The 18963-nt window shown below is 45.5% G+C and overlaps 3 protein-coding genes and 2 non-coding genes across 5 annotated transcripts in view; 1 reads left to right on the top strand and 4 right to left on the bottom strand.

Annotated features, from left to right (window-relative positions):
* Positions 1–2428, top strand: part of TMC2 (transmembrane channel like 2) — a 29607-nt gene extending 27179 nt beyond the window's left edge. The window contains exons 19-20 of the mRNA XM_048952107.1: positions 501–621; positions 2172–2428. Of these exons, the coding sequence (XP_048808064.1) occupies positions 501–621; positions 2172–2428 (378 nt within the window). The remainder of the gene's footprint in view (positions 1–500; positions 622–2171) is intronic.
* LOC125696427 (myosin VIIA and Rab interacting protein) overlaps positions 1–10208 on the bottom strand; it is a 332017-nt gene extending 321809 nt beyond the window's left edge. Inside the window, exon 1 of the mRNA XM_048952071.1 lies at positions 9720–10208. The gene's annotated coding sequence lies outside the window, so the exon portion shown is untranslated. The remainder of the gene's footprint in view (positions 1–9719) is intronic.
* A 3211-nt stretch (positions 10209–13419) lies between these two features.
* RPSA (ribosomal protein SA) lies at positions 13420–18125 on the bottom strand. Its single transcript, XM_048952128.1, has 7 exons — positions 18017–18125; positions 17629–17796; positions 16982–17100; positions 15330–15575; positions 14369–14497; positions 13978–14146; positions 13420–13561 (listed from the first exon to the last, which is right to left on the bottom strand). The coding sequence occupies exons 2-7, from the start codon at positions 17759–17761 to the stop codon at positions 13467–13469; spliced, it is 891 nt and encodes a 296-aa protein (XP_048808085.1). The 5' UTR covers positions 17762–17796; positions 18017–18125; the 3' UTR covers positions 13420–13466.
* LOC125696531 (small nucleolar RNA SNORA62/SNORA6 family) lies at positions 15012–15167 on the bottom strand. The gene has a single exon (XR_007378378.1). It is a non-coding gene; the product is annotated as a small nucleolar RNA SNORA62/SNORA6 family (small nucleolar RNA).
* LOC125696530 (small nucleolar RNA SNORA62/SNORA6 family) lies at positions 16223–16381 on the bottom strand. Its single transcript, XR_007378377.1, has one exon. It is a non-coding gene; the product is annotated as a small nucleolar RNA SNORA62/SNORA6 family (small nucleolar RNA).
* Positions 18126–18963: the final 838 nt, after the last annotated feature.

The following is an 18963-nucleotide window of genomic DNA, read 5'->3' on the forward strand; positions in this document are numbered from 1 at the left end:
CAGAAACATCTCCCTGATGTTCCTTCCCCTCTGCCATAGAAATGGAAATTTTTCAAGACCTAAATACACGCAAGTAAAACTGAAGGCAGCCTGACAGTGCTCCCCAGCCATGCCATTGTCCCTTCCTCCCCTTCTTCTGGCGTTCATCACCAGTCCTTCAATACACCCTCCAAGATACAAATTTAAAACAAACCAAAACCCTGGTGGGGGCAGCTAGGCAGCAGCAGAAACACAGGCAGATCTAAATTATGTTAACAGCACATTCTTTGCCCTAACAGAGGCAGAACCATCTCTTCTAAGGCTCCCCATCCTGCCCAGGGTGTACTTTCTCTCCATAAGATTGTTTGAAATCTTGATCACTAGACCAAGGTTCAGCAGTACTTTGATCTTGGCAAAAAGATTGCATTCATCACAACAAAACACTTAGCATGACACCAGGCTGCCATTTCACAGATTAAATCCTCAGTTTCAAACTAAACTCATGATTTTCATCAATGCAGCAACGTGAAGAAGAGAAAAACAAGAGGAACAACAAAGCCAGCACTAATTCCATGATGCAAGATCTGGAGGATTTACTTGCACCGAGTACAAAGAATGAAAGCTCTCCCAAACAAGCAGAAGGTAAAAACTAAACAACCCCCCCAGCTCCCCTGGAAAAAATCTCTTTTGTCTTACAGTGATGACTGGGAAGGACTGAGATATTGGGACAATGCAAATTTGTGCGGGACCAGATGAGTAGAAGATTTTGTCCCCTTATGGAAATCCATTGGACACTCAGGAAGGCTTTTAGACTACGTTATGTCAAACATATGCTTATCAAGGCATGGGAATTGGAATCCAAAATTATGATTCAATTCCCAGCTATCAGTCATACCAGTCATGAAACCAACAATTAATTCAGAAACAATGCTGAACATACAGCATTGTTTCTAGACTGATGAATTGAGCCAGAAATGTTTTTTTTAATTGAGATTTCACTGGAAAACTTGTTATGAGTGAGGTGGAGGCATTTTTCAAAACTGCCTTGGTCTTAGGGCATAGAAAACGGCTGCTCCAAAAGTAATGCCTCCTACTTTATTACATTGGCCCAAAATCTTAGAGGTGGGTGCTGGTGGTATGGTAGCAGAGGCTGAGTCTTCACACCAACATTCCATTAGATTTTGCTGCTGTGCAACAGATGGCATTAAAGGGGAAGCTGACAAAATGGTATCTGACATAGAAGTGCATCTGAAACAAAGGTGTGTCATTGAATTCCTGCATGGGAAAAAGTGAAACTCATTGACATTCATTGAATAAACATTTGTGGAATTCAAACAGTGGATGTAAGCACAGTAAGGCAGTAGTGGTGCATTTCAGCAGTGGCAACGGTGACAGTGGGTCACCTCTGCTGGTGCAGATTTTGACAAGTGTACCATGCAGGCTCTTGTTCTTTGATGGTGAAAATACATAGCCAGTGGTGGAGTCTATGTTGTGAAATAGTGCTTTGTAGATGGGAATTTGATCAATCAAATAGTGTTATTGTGCTCTTTGTATCTGAGCCAATCTCCATAATGTCAAGTAGGAGGCATTACTTTGAGAGCAACCTACACAAGTGCATGCTCTAGGTTCTGGTAGGTGATCCCTGTCTAGGTGGAAATGTGCAGGGCATGGCATTGGCATCAGACAGATCCTCCAGACTGTTTGAACCATACCCTTCTTGAATGCCAAAACCTTCTGCTCTCATTTGTAAAAAGCAGTGCAACAAATGGAAAAGATTTTATCTCAAAGCAGATTAGAAAATCGAATTAGTTCCACCATAGCCCTCTTGCACTTAGATGGGTGGCTGCTTTCTGGAGAGGCCAAAACAAGCTGAAAACTTTGGCCAACCTGTTACAGGTTCGAGCAGGGAGCAGACACAGAACGCTCACTTAAATGAAAATAGTTTGCAACATTGGGGGTGCACTGAAAATAAAGACTGAGATCAGTAATTATCCATAACCACGACAAGGTGCAAGTGAGCTAATGTAGTCTGTAGGACTGCTATGTATTTTAAATGTATTGGTAAGAACATGCAAGAAGTACTTGGACAGCAGAGACTGTTGTTGCATCTAGAAGAAACAGCATCCAGTGGGGGAGAGGAAGAACGGCAGCGTTTGCTTTCAGGAAAATAATATTAATAATCTTTACTCTAGACAAGAAAACAGATTCTCCCAGTCAAGCCAGCCCTGCTGGGAAACAAGAAAAAGCAGAAGCCCTGAACAGCAGCCCCATAACCGCTGGGAGAAGACCAGCGTTCATCCCACCACCACACGTACTGGTGACACGGCCACTGACACCAGGCACTTGGGCACCGTACCCTCAGCCAAGACAGCCCTGGCCAGGAGGACGCCCAATGGGGCCATTCCCTGGAAGAGGGAGAGGACAGCCACGATACGTGTGCCCTGTCTGATAAACTCAGCAACGTTTCTCCTGGAAGTGTTACATAAGCTATAGTAGTTTTCATAGGAAATGACTGTTGCTTGTTGGTCAATCACTCGTGATTATCTGTATCTACCCAATGCTGATTTTATCTAAAAAGCTTTGTTTAGAGGTTTAGTATTACTGCAGCCCCTTGTGGCTGCCCTGATTTTGATCATAAAGGAGATGGGAGGTGTTGGGCTGACAGTCAGTCATGGCATTGCTAGCCTACTACATAGACGACAGCCCTGTGGCCACCAATAGCTGTGTGGCAAGTACACTTGGTGGAGTGAGCATCTATCAGGCCCCTTAAAGTCTCTTTCAGTTAATAAAAATAGAACGATTTTACATTCCAACAAAGATCTTTTGCTGTTCCCATCTGAGGAATTAAGTATTCTTAGGGAAAAAAAAAAAAAAACAAACCCTTTCCAGCTGCACAGCAGCCAGTATTGGGAATAGAGGACACTTAGTAGGCCAGCACAGGACATCGTCAGCAATATTTCGTCCTTCTTGACAGCTTTCCTCCTGTCTGCATCCTCTAAAATTTCATCCGTTTGAGCCCTGCTGTGCATCTTTCCTCCAGTTTCTCCGTCTTCTCTCTCTGCTCCTCTTTTCAGTCAGCTTACAATAGCTTGAACCATTATTTCAATCCCTCACCACGAGTTCTGATTTAGTAAGATCAGCCAGCACAGTCGAGAGACAAGAAGTACTCTGGACTGGTTTCTGACTGTAACCAGAAAACCTAAGACTTTCTAGAGCAACACAGCAAGACTTTGCCCAATTGTCCTGTTTTACATCTTCAGTTTGTTCCAGTTGCCACAGTCCCATCCCAGCCAGCCTGGGTCTGGAGGAAGATGTTCGTGCACTTGGCATTCTTCACAAAATTTATACAAATAAACTCATTTTCTTCAGTAAAAAGAAATCCATACATACTTCTAGGAAGATTTTCACTACAGCAAACAGTTATTTTGAGTTAAAGGTGCCCACCTTAATTTTTCCTCACTAAATGCAATAAGTCTTCTTGTGTGATGAGTTGAGTACAGGAAACTCAGCAACTTCTCCTCTATGTCTGACAGAGGAGAAAGCAATTGACATTCAGTGCAGGAATGTCTGCATTGAAGGAACTGAGTAAAGAGATGGAATTCACTTGGACAGAAAGCAGATTGGGAAAATTGTTCCCTTTTTCAGGTCCAAATCAGCAAAGGTATTTAGGTATCTGACTCTTCATAGAAATTAACAACTTAAACATTGTGCAGTGCACATTTGTAGAGAGAGATCTAGCTCATTTCTTGATGCCTGGGCTTATGAAAGAGAACAGAGCCCTAAGGAAGTACTTCCAGGAGATTCAAATGAGAATCAAATACATGGAGGATTCAGAATTTCTTCAAAAAATGAATCATTGCATTTTGCTTCCAAATACAAAAAGGCAAATCAGTATGTATATATATAAAATATTGTGGTTCAGAGTCAGCTTGGTTGTTACCAGGGTTTATGATGGTCAGCATTACCTGGTCCCCTAGAGAACCTCATCATGGCATGTCACTCATCAGATTTATTCCTGGCTTTAGAGGGATGCTGGGTCTCACAAACAAAGTCTCAGACCTTGACATCTCACACGTGCCTTGGTATCTCTTCCAGGAGGATCCACTCCGTGATCTTCCCAGGCACACATGGGAGGCTCATCAGCCTGTAGTTTCCTGGCTTTTCCTTTTTCCCTCCCTGGAAAACTGGAGTGAAGTTTCCCTTTTTCCCGGGAAACTTTTCACAGGGGACTTTGCCTGACAGCCACAATTTTTCAAATACAATGAAGAGAGATTTGGTGACCGCGTCAGCCAGCTCTTTCAGAATCCTGGGATACACACCATCCCGCTCCTTACACTCCATTCACCCTCATGAGGTTGTCTCAGAACTTGCTCTGCTCTTATGCTGAGAGAATTTTGCTCCCCCAACACCCCTCAGGAGTCCAGGGACACAAGAGGCATTTGAAGCCTGACTGGCAATAAAGACCAAGGCAAAGAAATTATTACATGGAGAAATTATTACATGGAGAACCTAGCGTTCTCCATGCCTGAGTAGACCAGCCCATCTTTTTCATTTTTAGAGGGATACGTGCTCTTTTGCCTGTCTTTCATCTCAATGTATTTAAAGAATCCCTTATTGGTGTTTTTCACATCCCTCACCAAGTTCAATTCCATCTACGCTTTGGCTTTCCTGATGCCACTCCTGCACATCTGAACAGCATCCCTATATTCTTCCCAGGTCATTCATCCCTGCTTCCACTGCTTTACCACTTTCCCCTCCCCTCAGTCTGACCAGGAGGCCCTTGCTCAGCCATGCTGAAGATTTATGAAGAAGCCAGAGCAGAAGAGAACTACGGACAGGTTTTGAAAACCTGGAAAACTGAGGTAGACTTAGATCAAGATTGCGTAACTATTCTAGGATCTGGATGCTCTCCAAATCAGGCCCCCGAGCCTTGCAATAACACTGAGCATTACAAAGCACTTCATTGTCTCTGGATCATGCATGCTCATTAGCTAAAAGTTTGTTTGTCTCTAATTACGATACATTAGGTTCATCCATTGATCAATGTTGTGTGTAAGCTCAGCGTCCTCAGGAGACAAGTGCAATAATAACAGATAGACAACAATATCTGCAGGCTGGTGACAACTTTCTCCTTGGCTCCAGTACAAAATAGGGACCTCTTTTAAATTACAGCAGTTCAAAAGGGTGTGAAAATGCCACCCCTTGGACATCCCATTGACTGACACGACTATTTGACTCCAAGTTTTGAGCCTATTTACTAATTACTCACATATAATAAGGTTAGTCTTCACAAACTCATTGGAGCACTCAGTAGCATTTGGTTTCATCCCTATTTTTCTACTGGTAGGAAGGAACAGCAATAAGCATTTTTCTAAGAATTCAGCATTGATTTTTCTCACCTCCTCCCCTGGCATTCATCCCAAGATTCCCATGTGTTCCAGGCTCACTTCAAGGCAAACTGCAGAAAAACAACTCAGTGGTGTGTTACTAGAAAGTTCCCACTACATCTTGCACAGTACAGAGCTTGCTTTCATACGCTGCTAGAACTGTGCTCTGCATTGCAAATTTTACATATGTCTTGCTACTGCTAGCTCTAATGCTGTATCCAAAAGGTTTCGGTAGAAAATAAGGAGATACCTAAACTTAATTATTATCTTATTCTTCTTGATGAAGGCTTATTTTCAATCGGGCATCTCCCAGGGATATCAGCACTTAGTTTGTGCGAGCAGACAGAGCAGGTAAAGATCGATCATCTGTTCGATATCAACGAGGAATCGGAATCCATTAAAAAATAATTAAAATAAATAAAAAGAATTGAAATAAACTATTTTTTTTAAATAGCAGTTTTGCAAAACACGTGGCTAAGCTTGAACCTTGGAAGGGACATCAGCATTTATACTTAGGGTCAAAAGCTGTTTGTCATAAAGTGCTCAACAGTGATGCAAGACAAAATGGTTCTTATATTTACAGTGAACCAAAAAAAGTAAACACTACTAAAGGGATCATCAAGAGATGTGGAATAAGGAAATAAATACACCTGACAGAGAAGGACAAGAGCTTACACCTCCACAGACAAGATGCTAGTGATGCTGACGCAGTTTCTGCCACAGAAGCAACCATAAATCAAGCACTTCCGCTGCCTCCAAGGCAGGGCAGACAGGGACTAGTGAAGTCTGGCCTCGCCAAATCTCCAAACCACATCTCTTCAGATTGGCCATGTCCCACACAGGGAAAGAAAGGGAAGGAAGCTCACCAAAAGGCTGATGCCAGGCTTTAGAGAGCAATTATTCAGCTTTGATTCATGCTGCATGCATCGTTATCAGCTCTTCAGCCTGACAGCTGCAGGGACTTTTTTCCTCTCCACTGCACTTTCCTTACCATTTGTCTAAGCCCCAAGGCAGCAGCCTGTGCAGGTGGCAGCCTGGTTTCATCCTTGGCCAAGACTTTATCACTCACAAATACTCAAACGTTATTTTTTCCTAGGGAAAAGGCAGCTCCACAAACTGAGGATTTCTAGGTCCCAGCCCATGCCTCGCACAATAAAGTCATAATTGCTGAATCTGAATTCAGCAGTGTGTTGAAATGAACCACATCAATGTGATGCTGCAGCAAGCTAATGCTGGAAGCTCTGGCTTTGCTGCAATTACTCATTTCCAATCACAGAATCCAATTCCCCTGCTCCCCTTCAATTCAACCATCTACAGTCATGCTGAAAAGATGGTGAATATTGTCTCTAAATCTTCTACGTATCACATGGCATTACTTAAGGACACTCATCTCCTCCATGTGCTCAGATGTAGACCAAGGTCTTCACCGTGGGATCTGAAAATCATCTTTGTCCCCCAGAGCCTTTGGCACAATTGCAATTATCTTCATAACTGGGTCCTTCCATGGGTGACCACACTTCCAGAAGGAACCTATGGCTTCCCTAAGAAATCAGCAAGAATCACTAGAATTTGGAAACCATATTTGTAGTAAAGAAAAAGGGAAAACACAGATCCACATAACATTTCTTCCACAGAAAAGTCCATCTGAGTGATTCCCCCACTCCCGGTTCCACTCCTGCTTTCCTGTAGCAACTTTCATATAAAATAAAATCCACCATAGTGACACAGAACCATTACCTGGACAGTGTGGATTTGGGCAAACCATCACAGTGATTGAGTGCATGGATAAGGTGAGTCATAGATGAAATAGTAATAAAGCCAAGTAAGTAACCCATAGCATATCACTGGGGAACAGCAGCTGCAGTCATCCCAGCCTCTCTCCTACCATTCCAACCAACCGCGCAAAGTTGTTTAGGGGAACCAAGGCTTCTGCAAAAAGGCTGCAGAACCAAACCTTGCTCTCAATGGGAAGCATTTTACACATATGGAACACTTTATTATTATCATTTAGATTTTTCTAGATAGCAGACACAGTGAATAATCCAGTGTCTAAGCACTAAGTTGTTTACGATCTCCCAAATACGAAGTTTACTATCAGGTTAATTAAAACTAGGTGTCAGGAAGACCATCGAAAATCAGGTAGAGAGGGAAAAAAAAAACCCAAAAACACATTGTTTCTTCAGTAAATAGAGCACTTTGGCACAGCAGCTTGTGCATCACAGCTGCCCCCTGCTCCATGGGCAGCAGCTGAAGTGGGCAGCCCGGGGGGCTTGCTTTGCACCCCAGCACCAAGTTTGTGCCCCAGCAAAGAGAGCTGCTGCACTTTAGGAAGCCCAGCATTTTGCTGGGGAAAGCTGCAGAAGCATTTCCACCCTGCACATGTATAAATAAATAACTAATGGAGACCGCAAGCAGCCGCAGCTCAGCAGGGCACCATTGCCCTCTGCTGATAGCAGACTTCTGAAAGAGTAAGAGGTGGCAAGGAGAAACCATGCAGAGGGGGTATGTGCATGCTTATAAATTATCTTTCTGGGCTTGGCTGAGGCTATGCAGGTGCTGTGCATCAGTTGCCATCACGAGCCCCTCCTTTGGTCACAGGGGATAAATAGAGTATGAACAGTTCCATTCACTAAAGGCAAAGGCAAGATAGCGAAAGTCAAGTTCATTTTAGAGGAAATGAAGGAATCTGAGCAAATATGTCAAATATAGAAGAGTTTAAGGACAGATGATAAATATTCAGGGAACATAAGACAAACAGTTGGGAACATACACACACCAAGTATTTCATGCTGACGGCAAGAGTATGGGTGAGAAACTGTCCTTTCACCCTATCCTGGCCCATTGCCATCAACTTTTCTCCTACTTTGAGTGATTCATGCTCAGCTACAGCACAACCACCACTGTAGGGAGGGGAAGAGGGTTAGGGGGATATCTGGGATGGTCACTAACACACTGCTTTGACAGATACCAGAATCACACCCAGCAGCATCAGATTCCCAAGAGATGCTACCTCTTGCCCCACTGTCCCTCCCTTGGCAAAGATGTTGCTATGTTTCAGGTCACTATGTTTCAGCTCACTGCCACAACAGCACATGTGGCACCAAGTGAGCACCGCAAGACATGAACTTCAGTCATTCCCAGAGGTGCAAAATACTAGTATTGGATATCTATTTCCTTGTCGATAAAACCCTATCATGCACTACAGTGCTGCCAACAGATGTTCCCTTAATCTGCTGAGATAACCCTGTAAAGGCATCCCAAAATAATTTGCTGCACAGGGTTGCTACAGCCCTGTTGGAAGTGCATCACCCCCACATTGGGATAAGGCTGTTCCACAGCAGCAGAAAGCTGGCAGTGGGGAAACCTTTGCACTGCCCTCAGCATTGAGCCACTGACAAAGCTGGTTACCTTGTACAAAGACAGTGGAATTGTAAAACATCTATAGGAAAGCCAAATATCAGGGATGTTTCTTTCAGACCACTTCCATCCTCATAAATGCCAGTAACAAGGAAGAAATTCAGGAACAAAATCAAATATCCATCCAAAGATACAGGGAGGTGCACATAGCAAGGACAGCTTTTTGACTGGGACAAAGCTCACACCTCCTCACTGTAACTCAAAACAGAAGTACAGCAAGACCTCACAGCCATATTCTAATAATCCTCCTTGTCTGACAGGAATGGGAAATGCTGCCTTTCCCCATTCCATTTCCTGCTATTGTTCCACCTGGCAGTGGGTGAGAAGGGAGCCCCAGGAGGTTTGGGGTCCATCAAGGCACCAGGCAGAAGACTGAGGCTTCCCAGAAACAGTGTCTCCAAAGTGGCTCCAAGGCATCAGTGCTAGTTCTGTAGCAAGCTCTTCACATACTGCAGTAACCACTTATTGTGACCCTAACCCATGAGAGATGACCATAGGAGGCTCCATGTCATGAGACTCATCCATGGTGGCCTCCATCATACCTCATCTAATCCAATAAGGTCCAAAACCCTATCCTCATCACCTCCACTTTGCATTACCCCCATGGGAGACGTTTGTTGCCCTCCTTTGTATTTTGTGTTACAATTTATTGTTAGCAGAAGAGCCTCAGAAGTCACTAATCACAAAAGCACTGTTTCAGAACACAGCAGAGTGCAACAGCAGCCTTCTTATACCAGAACAGATGCTGTGTTGTACATACACACACCAAACCTTTCCCACACTGCATCCAGCCAGGAGACTCTCAGTTCTAACACAGGTACCTACAAAGCAAACATTAGACGCAAGAATAAATCTATCCACTCTTTGTGTAGTTCTAGAAGGACAGACAGTCAGGATTTAAAATCAAATCAAACAAACAAAGACTTTGTTACTTACCCAAACCTCCACCTCCTGGTTCCCAATGGAGCAGATTCCTGCATTTCTACTTTTCAGCCAGTGCAGACCAACTTGCAGCCTCAAGAGGATGGTTCTCCAGTGCAGGTCTCACCTGTGCACCAGGCGGTGCTGGAAACTTGCAGCATTTTATATCAGAAGTCTCACATTTGACATTTTCATTGAGCTCCTTGCTTCATATTTGAGGCGTGGTTCAAGAAATCTTAATTCTTAGTTTAAAACAACATGTAGGAAGAGCCTTAAAGTCAAACTCCAGCAGGAGAAATCCAAGCCATGTTCAGGCAAACAAAAGCACATTTAAAGCTAAGCTCACAGCTTTTCAAAGGGTTGAACCCTTGACGTCAGCAAAACCAGTTACTGCATTTCTCAGCTATGTGATGGACAGGCACTGGCTGTATGCACCACTCAAATAAAACGTGCTCTTTGTACAAAAGAAAGAAGAAATCAGAAGCACTCACCTGTTCCCCTCACAGCAATCCTTGTGGGAAAGGAGAGGAAGTGCTCTAGCACCTGGGGCTTATGGAGCCATACCCAGCTGGGTGAAGAAACCAGGCTTAACACCTGCAGAAAACATGCACTGAGAGGGGAGCATTAGGGTTATATGTGTGTTTTTAGTCTTGTTTATCAGTAATCTTGTTTATTAGAGCCTCTAATAGCAAAATAACAAGTTGTAAGAGATTGTTAACGTCTGTGTCTCAAAGCTTGCTGGGGACACAAATGGACTTGTTCAAGTGCAGACAAATCCCGAGCAAGGGCTGTGAAATGCTTTGTCTGAAGGACACAGATGAACAAGGCCAGGCAAGTCCTGGGCAAAGGTTGTGAGATCCTTTGTGTGGGAGACAAGATGGACAAGGCCGGGGCAACGAGAGAGATGAGCTGCAGCTAAATGGCTGTGAAGTGCTCCTTTGTGTGGCCTTATCTCAGGATGATGACCATCTCCGGCGGTATTCAATGACTCTAGCTTGAGGCCCCTCCTTGTCACGTAGGCAGGAGAACGAGGATAAAAAGAGGAACGGAAAACCATGAGGAGAGGTTTCTGGCAACGGGTTCCTCATGAAGAAGATCAAGGATTCCTGACGATCACATTCCTCGTGAGGTGACGCCTGCATGCTGTCGAACTCTCCCGGCCTGCTGCCTGAGCGCTGCTGCTTCCTCAAGGCTTGCCTCTGCAACCGCCTCCGCTGCCTGCTCGCTCCCCGCTCGCTGCCCAAGGCCGCCGCGCTGCTGCTCCCCGCCCCCGCTGCCTCGGACCTTCAAACGCCGTGCAATGTACCGCTGCTGGATCCTGCTGGTGACTCTCCCCGCTTTACGCAATTCTTGCTTCTTTCCCATCTTTTCTATCGCCCTCCTTCCCTTCCCCGTCTCCCTGATTAGGTTTTGTAATAAACTGGTCAGACCACCATACTGTTTCTTAATCTCACACCGAGTATACAGATATTAAAAGAACCTCATCTCCCTCCTATAAATTGGAGCAAGACACAAGTAAAGGGAAGTGGTACTCGCTCTGCTTTCCTCTCCACATGTGCTGCTCATCTCTCCTCATTTAAGCAAAGCCAATAGGTACAAAGTTGTACAACCTGACTTTGCTACTTTGCTTTGAGGAGGAGACAAGTCCCTTCAGAAATGCTGGAGGTGATGTGCCAAGAAAGATGGATGAGCTAGAAAGTTTCTGAGGCATCTTAAATTAGGAGCACTGCATTCCTCTGCTGGAAGCCAACAGCATCCCACAGCTGCTCCCTCAGAGAGAATTATAAAGTACAGCTGAGCTGGGAGGCAGCAAGTTTAACACTCGGTTTATATACAAAACACAGTTGTGAAAAGTGTAGTATGAGGGAAAATTTACCATCCTGCTGCAGGGAACGAAAAAGCCAGGGGAGGCAGGAGAGTACCGGCTGGACAAGCCCTGCCCGGCCTGGGGGCAGTTGGCAGTCGGACAAACCAGGACTAACAGCCCCATCTACCGGGCTATCGGAAATGCTCAGGACTCAGGTTTTGCAGCTGAGCAGCTCATCGTGATCACCCCTGCCAGGTGGAAATGATGCACGGAGTTTTGCCTGCCCCCAGAAGCCCCTTGTGTTAGCACGTCTGAAAAGCTGGCGTGGTCATCATGTGATCTACACCCCATAGTTCCGACCCAAAAGGCAAACAACCCTTCATCCCCTCGGCTCTCTCTCCGGGGGCAAACAAACTCTGGCAGAACCAACTACTTGAGCAACACCACCGAGTTCAGCATCACAAGTGAGGCAGTGATCCTCAGTCAGATTTCTCGGCTGTGCAGCCTCATCTGGGAGTTTTCAGCCACGGCACAGAAATGAGCAGTGCCTAGGCATGTGGTTATGGCAAAAGCTTGTCCGAGTCATTGGCACAACCTCCAGCAGCCACAGCTTGAAGATCTGGTAGAGCAGAAGCTGCTGGATCCTGCTGTCCCTTCCCTGAGTGCTAGGAATAGAACAAGATTAAAAGCAAACAAAAAAAGTGGTGAGATGCTCCCTGGAGACTCAAGGATGCAATTTTCCCCTGCTTGGGGTTAATCACAGCACTCATCTCTGAGCCAGCCAGGCTGAGTTGCTGACACCGCCATCTTGTGGTTCACCAGCTTTACTAGCAGCCTAGGGGGAAGCAGCTCACTTTGAGGGATCTGCACAACCAGGAGCAAGAAGCCATGTCCCTTAATTAGCCATGTACAAATACAATGGCATGAATTGAGCTCACACCACCAAAAAACTGTCAACATCCCTCCTGTCCTTCTTTGTAGTGTCAGATGCACGATGCATACAGTGGACTCTCACTTTGCATCCCACCCAGCCCAGGTAGTCAGGGTGCCAAATGAGTTGTACTTCAGTACCAACCACTTCTGAAGCAGCCCAAACCCCTCCATATGCTGCCAGTATCTCTTTTCAGTTGGAGTGCAGTGGGCTTTGAGTCTCCATAGTGCTTTCTACCACAGTCTCCAGGTGAGGCCATTCTCCCCAGCTGCAGTGCAGAGTATGTTTTTTACATCTTGTTCTCCCAGCTCCTTTTGCAACTGAGCCTCTCCAATGGCAGGACAACACAAAAAGCAGAAAAATCCTTGGTTTTTGAGTAGAGCAAACTCTATTCAACATTATCAACATTTTTTATCTGAAACCCAAACCCCAATCCCACATCAACTACTGATGAGCCTTCTACAGGCTGAAGCCCAGCTCCTTCAACCTTTCTCCATAAAGAGGTGCTCCTTTCTCTGATGATGTTCATGACTCTCCTCTAGACCCACTCTAACAGATCCCCCCCACATCTTGTGCTGCAGCACCAGGCCTGAATGCACTACTCCACATGGGGCCTCACAGGGGCACAGCAGAGAGGTACAATCAGCCCCAGCACCCTGCTGGCCGCCCCTCTTGTTGCAGCTCAGTATCCTGTTGGCCTTCCAAGCTGCAAAAGCACACTGCTGGCTCATGTCATTTTTTGTCCACTAGAACACTCAAGTCCCTCTCTGCAGGGCTGCTCTGATTTTTTTCTCCCTATCTGCATACATCTAGAATTTCCATGACCCAGGTGGATGGTCTTGCACCTGACATTGCTGAACTTCATACTGTTCACACAGGCCCACCTCTCAAGTCTGTGAGGCCTTTGGCTGACATCCCAACCCTCCAGCATGTTGAAGAAAAAAAAACCATACCAACCAGCACTCGTACAAGTAGAATGGATATTAAACTGATCTTTATTTTTGACAGTACAGCGGCTCTGAAGTTAAGACCACTCTGTGGTAGTTCCAACCCACTCTGTAGCTTGGGCAGTGGGAGCTGCTGACCAGTCCTCAGTGGCAGGCTGGGCGCTCCAGTCCTCTGAAATTACAAACAACAAAATTCATTGCATTCCTACTCTTTTTATCCATAAAACACAGTGCACACTGACATTCTTGTACAGGTATATGCAAGTACACAAACTAGTGTTCTTCTCATGACTCCAAATCAACTTACTTGGGACTTCCAAGTGCAGTAACTAAGGTACACGCTCACATCCACTCTGCCTTAAAAACGCATCATTTTACTGCTTAAAGACATTGCTGGCAAAAACTTGCATAAAGCAAGTGAAGTATACTCCTCAATTTTCCCTACAAAATACCAGTATCTGTGACTTGTTAAAGACAGATGAATCAGTACACCACCACTGTGCATAACCCTGCAGCTAATCACACAGTGACAATTCATTTCTGCTCTCTAGATCCCAATTCCTCTAGACACCCCTTCACAAAACTGACCTGTGGGGAACTGCTGGATTGGCACAGATGGGACCTGCACTCCCTCAGACCAATCAGCAACCTCAGGCTGAGGAGGAGCAGTGAATTCAGGAGCTGGGGCTGTCCATTCGGTCTGGAACTCCTCCTTTGTCACTGCTTTCTCAGCAGCAGCCTGCTCCTCCTTCTCAATCTGCAATGAAGAACACAGCCAACATAGCACAGGAACAGACACACCTCACCACACACCAGACAACATGTACCAGCTGACAGACAACCAATTAATCTCATAGATTTGACACTTAGTCAAATCTATGAGACTGACAAGTATCTGCCCTCAGGGGCAAGCACAGAGAACCATGGGCAGGTATACAAGCAGCACATCTCACTCACACTCCCTCCCACAGGTCTTTACCTCCTCAGGATCCCTGTAGAAGTACAAGTCAGGCATGACTTCCCATGGATGTTCACGGGAGATGGTGCCACGCATGCGCAGGACCTCTCGAGCCAGCATCCACCACATCAGGCCCACTGAATGGGCTCCCTGGAACAGGAAAACAAAGTTACATTAAGATCTGCTTCAAATATACACCTTTAAATGCCTTTTCCCTCCCCTGCCCTCACACACCTTTAAAAGGAAACTTATTTGCACACAAAATTCTTTTCAGGCAAGAGAATCCCTGACAGATCTATGATGTCCATGGACTCAGGACACAGCAAATTCAAATTCTCAGCAACATTTTCAGGTCTCTGCAGCACTGCAGTCACCTGCATTTGAATTTGCCTCAATCAGTACTCCTATTCAATGTCCCATGTAAATCTTATCCAAAAACACAAGGATTACACATCCATACCACATGCTAATACAAAGAAATTAATCTTACAGACTCATTCCAGCTCAGATTTAGCTTACATTGTTTTGTTAGTAGCAGTGTCTAGATATCTAGAGATCAAAGCTAGTTTACCACTTCCCTAGATTTTACCTTCCAGCTGCTAGTAAGAGTCTACTTCATAACAGTTTCTTCACAAAGTCATGTTACTTTTCTTTCATGCTCATGAACTGTGGCAAGATTGACTACCAAACTCCTTTCACGGGGACACGAAGACCCTCAGGCTGTCAGTAAGTCCTGCCATGTTACTGTAGCACACATCCTACGCTTGAGAGTTCCTTGGCCAGAAGTTGGCCTCAGCTCCAAGCTCCAACAGTGTGCAAGCTCAAACCCTCCTCACCTACCTGTTGGCTTGGCAGAAATTTATTAGCTAACCACCCTGGGAGTCACACCAGATACATGCTAACCTTCCCTACAAAAAACATCTATCTTGCAACCTACAGCACACTCTAGAGAAAGCAGCTTTACATTCTACAAAGCAGTAACCTTGTTGTTGCAGGGGATAGCAATGTCCACATAGCGCAGTGGGGAGTCAGTGTTGCACAGTGCAATGGTGGGGATGTTGACATAAGAAGCCTCAGTCAGTGGCTGATGATCAGCTCGGGGATCTGTAACAACCAGGAGCCGTGGCTCACGGAAAGCTGCCTGGATCTGATTTGTGAAAGTACCAGGAGTGAAACGTCCAGCAATAGGAGTAGCCCCGGTGGCAGCAGCAAACTTCAGAACAGCACGCTGCAAAACAAATCAAGAGGTGAAGTAGGAAATTCAGTTTCAACCAACTCACCCTGGCATGCTATCAGTGACCACGTAAACTTGTTTCCATTCCTATAACACCGGGGCTTAACATACCAGTTCTCTGGATGAGTGAAAATCATACCGCTTTTAAAGATAACTACAAAACACCACAAAAAGGAGTGATAAGAACACATCCACCAGTAAGGCTGTGCAGTCAGTGTGAAGAACAAGTCTCCCTCCCCCCCATTAAACTGTGTTGTATGCTCCACTCCAAAGTCAAGAACCTCCATCAAACCATGAAAAGGGTACATTAAACAAATGGCATTACAGAATCATCTAGGTTGGAAAGCGACGCTTCAAGATCACCAAGTCCAACCATCAAAGTGACCTACAAAGTTCAATTCCTAAACCACATTCCTGCTCTCCCTGGACTGTTCTCGAGTCATATAAGAAAAAAAAAAAAAAAAAGCCATTCTCCTCCATTATTTCTGCATCCATTTACTATGCAGTAGCATAATATTTATTAACTACAAAGAAGGCTCACTAGTACATATATGGAAACTGTAACAGTGTCCACTAAGATTGCAACTGCTAGTTCCTGCTCATTTGCAATAGTTTCTAATTTCTCAAGCATAAGCCACAGAGCATGTGGCAGAGCTGCTATCAAACACCAATCATAGAGGCAGCTCCTCTCCTGGCATTAGCAAGCACTCTGCCAACTGCCTTGTTGTAGCACACTTCCGACACTTGAGAGCTCATCGGTCAGGAACTGACCTCAGCATCAAGCTTTAACAGTGTGCAAGTTGGATAAGTAGGTGCTCCCATCTTTCTTTTGTAAATCCACTCAAAGTCATTCTGCATTCTCTCCTATGTTTGTGGCACTGTCTAGATTAGGAGAAAGAAATTAAGTTGAGCAGTAAACCTCAGTGACAATTAGATTTAATTTGAATGGTGCATCCCTTTCTATGAAAGTTTCTCTGCTTAAAATCTACAGGAAAAATCTGAAATGTTTGTTTCCTTGTTACAATTCCCCTTCTAGTAAAAGAATATTATTCCCTCTTTGGAAAAAAAAAAACTTAGATCTATCAGGTGCTTTTTGTTCCCAAAAGCCACGCTGGTGACCCCAAAAATGGAGGAGGTCCAGCAGAACATATTCAAATAAGGCTAAAAGGAAAAAAACATACTGTTCAACTACTCATATCTGCCCTGAAATCTACAGGATCTGGGGCTGTGCACAGACCCTCTATAGAGCTGCTCTACACTTCAACCACAGCATAAGAAATACACTTCTGAAGCTGTTGGGTCACTGTTTTATCATCAAGCTGCCAATGGCATGCACTGGTACAGGGCAACAGTCCTGCCCCCAATACTGAATGCCTCAGGTAAGTAAAGAACTCCCATACCTGTCCAGTATTCCTGGAAGAAATGACGCTCACATCAGCTGGATTCTCAATAGCCACAATAGCACGGGCTGCCAGGAGGAGCTTCTCCCAGGTCCTCTTGAGATTGATAATGTAAATACCTACAAGTGACAAAACGATTTAGAGTAACAAGTAAAGAAATTTCTAAATCAAGACAGCACTCGCCTGCTATTAAACTTGTCACAGAGCTGCAGTTACTACAAAACACGAGTTAGCAGAAAGCTGTTCCAAGAAAAATCCAACAGCATTATTTTAAAATAGTTTAACTGTAGCCATTATGGTCCAACCCATAAATACAAACCTGTGTCTGTTATGAGCCGGAACCTTTTCACATGGTGCCTAGTAGATTTAAGAACAGCACAAGAAGCACGAATTACTACTGAGACTACACTTATTGCTACATTGCTACAGTCAGGAACTAGTAGAGACGCCTCAATCCTTTGTGTTCTATCAGAAGTGCTTTGTTTTACTTTTTTGAGGAACGCGATTTGTTTGAATTTCTGTACTTTGCAGGGCCACGAACTACTGGGAAACTGAAACGGTAGCAATCGGCTCTTTTTCCCAGTTTTGCTCATCAACTCACAGCTAGGCCTGTTGTTGCAACCCAGACTCCCACCCCAGCAATCTACCATCGCTCTTCCTCTTGTAGATATATTGCTCCATCTGGAAGTCGAGGTTGGTGCCTCCCAGGTGGGTCCCGGCAGCGAGGAACTTAAGGACATCCTCCTCCTTCATCTGCAGGACATCGAGACCTCCGGACATCGTGGAGTTTCCCTTAAGAAGCAACGACAGGGAACCTGCGGGCACAACCACCCAGCTCAGTCCCTCACGTGGCGGGCGCCCCGGCCGCCATCTTGCCCGCGCCGGCGGCCTACCCTTCAATCCCCCTCTGCTTTCCCGAGGAAGCTCGGCCCGCTGAGGGGAGCACGCATAGAACACCCGCTAAGAGCCATTAACGCCTCAAGGTGCGCGCACCGCCACCAGCCCCCAAACCGCCCCGCCGGAGCCGCGACTCACGCGGACAACGCCGTGTGGAGGCCTCGGCGGGCGCGGAACGAAAAGGAAGGCGCGGGCCGTATGACGTCAATATATAGCCTCCCCACAGCCAATGGGAACGTCGCGTTCACCGGAAAGGGCGGGGCTCCGCGGGTTGCTAAGGAAGTAGGCGCCTAACGACCCGCGGCCTGCGTGTATCGCGGCGGACTGCGGGGCGGGTGGGCGTAGCTTGTCTGTGCTATGGGGAAGCTGCGGCAGGAGAAGGGAGGGGTTGATTCGCGTTATCCTTAAGCGCTGCTGAAACAGTAGCGATGTGCTCACCAAACAGTCTAACCACAACCCTCGCCCCAAAAAGGAGCAGCGGGCGTTTTGATATGTCACTGGTGAAATAAGTCACACTTAGCACTGGTGTTTCATCACATTCCTTTGGCTTCCAATTTTGCCATTAGGCATTTCCTTTAATAAGCATTTGAGATTCTGCTCGCCGTCATGTTTCTATGTACCTCGTCCCTTGGCTCTTTCACAGTGCTCTTTGCCACCCTGAAGGCAGGCTGAGGAGTGCAGTGGGCAGCCAGTACCTGTTTGTGACAACACCTTGCCCATCATTCTGCATATAAATTCCTCTTTCCCTATCAAAAATCCTTCAGTCTTCCTGTCCAGTGGATGGTTCACATGGAACAAGGTTACCCTTCGCCCCTTTGTGGTGCCAACTGATTTGCCTGGCAGCACTCTACCTGGTATTTCAGGTGGTTTGCTGCTTGCTGAGCTTTTGAGACTCTACAAAGCTTCACCAAATATGTTATCAGTGACCAACTGATGTTCCTTTCATTGTACCAGTGTCTGTTATTCATTTGAATCAATAAAAAAATCTGTCATTCTATTACTGAATGGTAATAGAACGAATAGAATACTGAATTGGGAAGCTCTAGAAGTGCTTCAGCTTACTTGTGCAATGAAATGGAAGATTA

The sequence above is a fragment of the Lagopus muta genome, chromosome 7 (assembly GCF_023343835.1).
Source record: "Lagopus muta isolate bLagMut1 chromosome 7, bLagMut1 primary, whole genome shotgun sequence".
Classification (NCBI taxonomy): domain Eukaryota; kingdom Metazoa; phylum Chordata; class Aves; order Galliformes; family Phasianidae; genus Lagopus; species Lagopus muta.

Coding starts and splice junctions, on each gene's coding strand:
- RPSA (XM_048952128.1), bottom strand. CDS start 17,761: ATGTCCGGAGGTCTCGATGTCCTGCAGATGAAGGAGGAGGATGTCCTT. Junction 17,101..17,628: donor CTACAAGAGGAAGAGCGATG/GTAGATTGCTGG, acceptor TGTCACTTGTAG/GTATTTACATTATCAATCTC. Junction 15,576..16,981: donor CTTCCAGGAATACTGGACAG/GTATGGGAGTTC, acceptor TTTGTTTTGCAG/CGTGCTGTTCTGAAGTTTGC.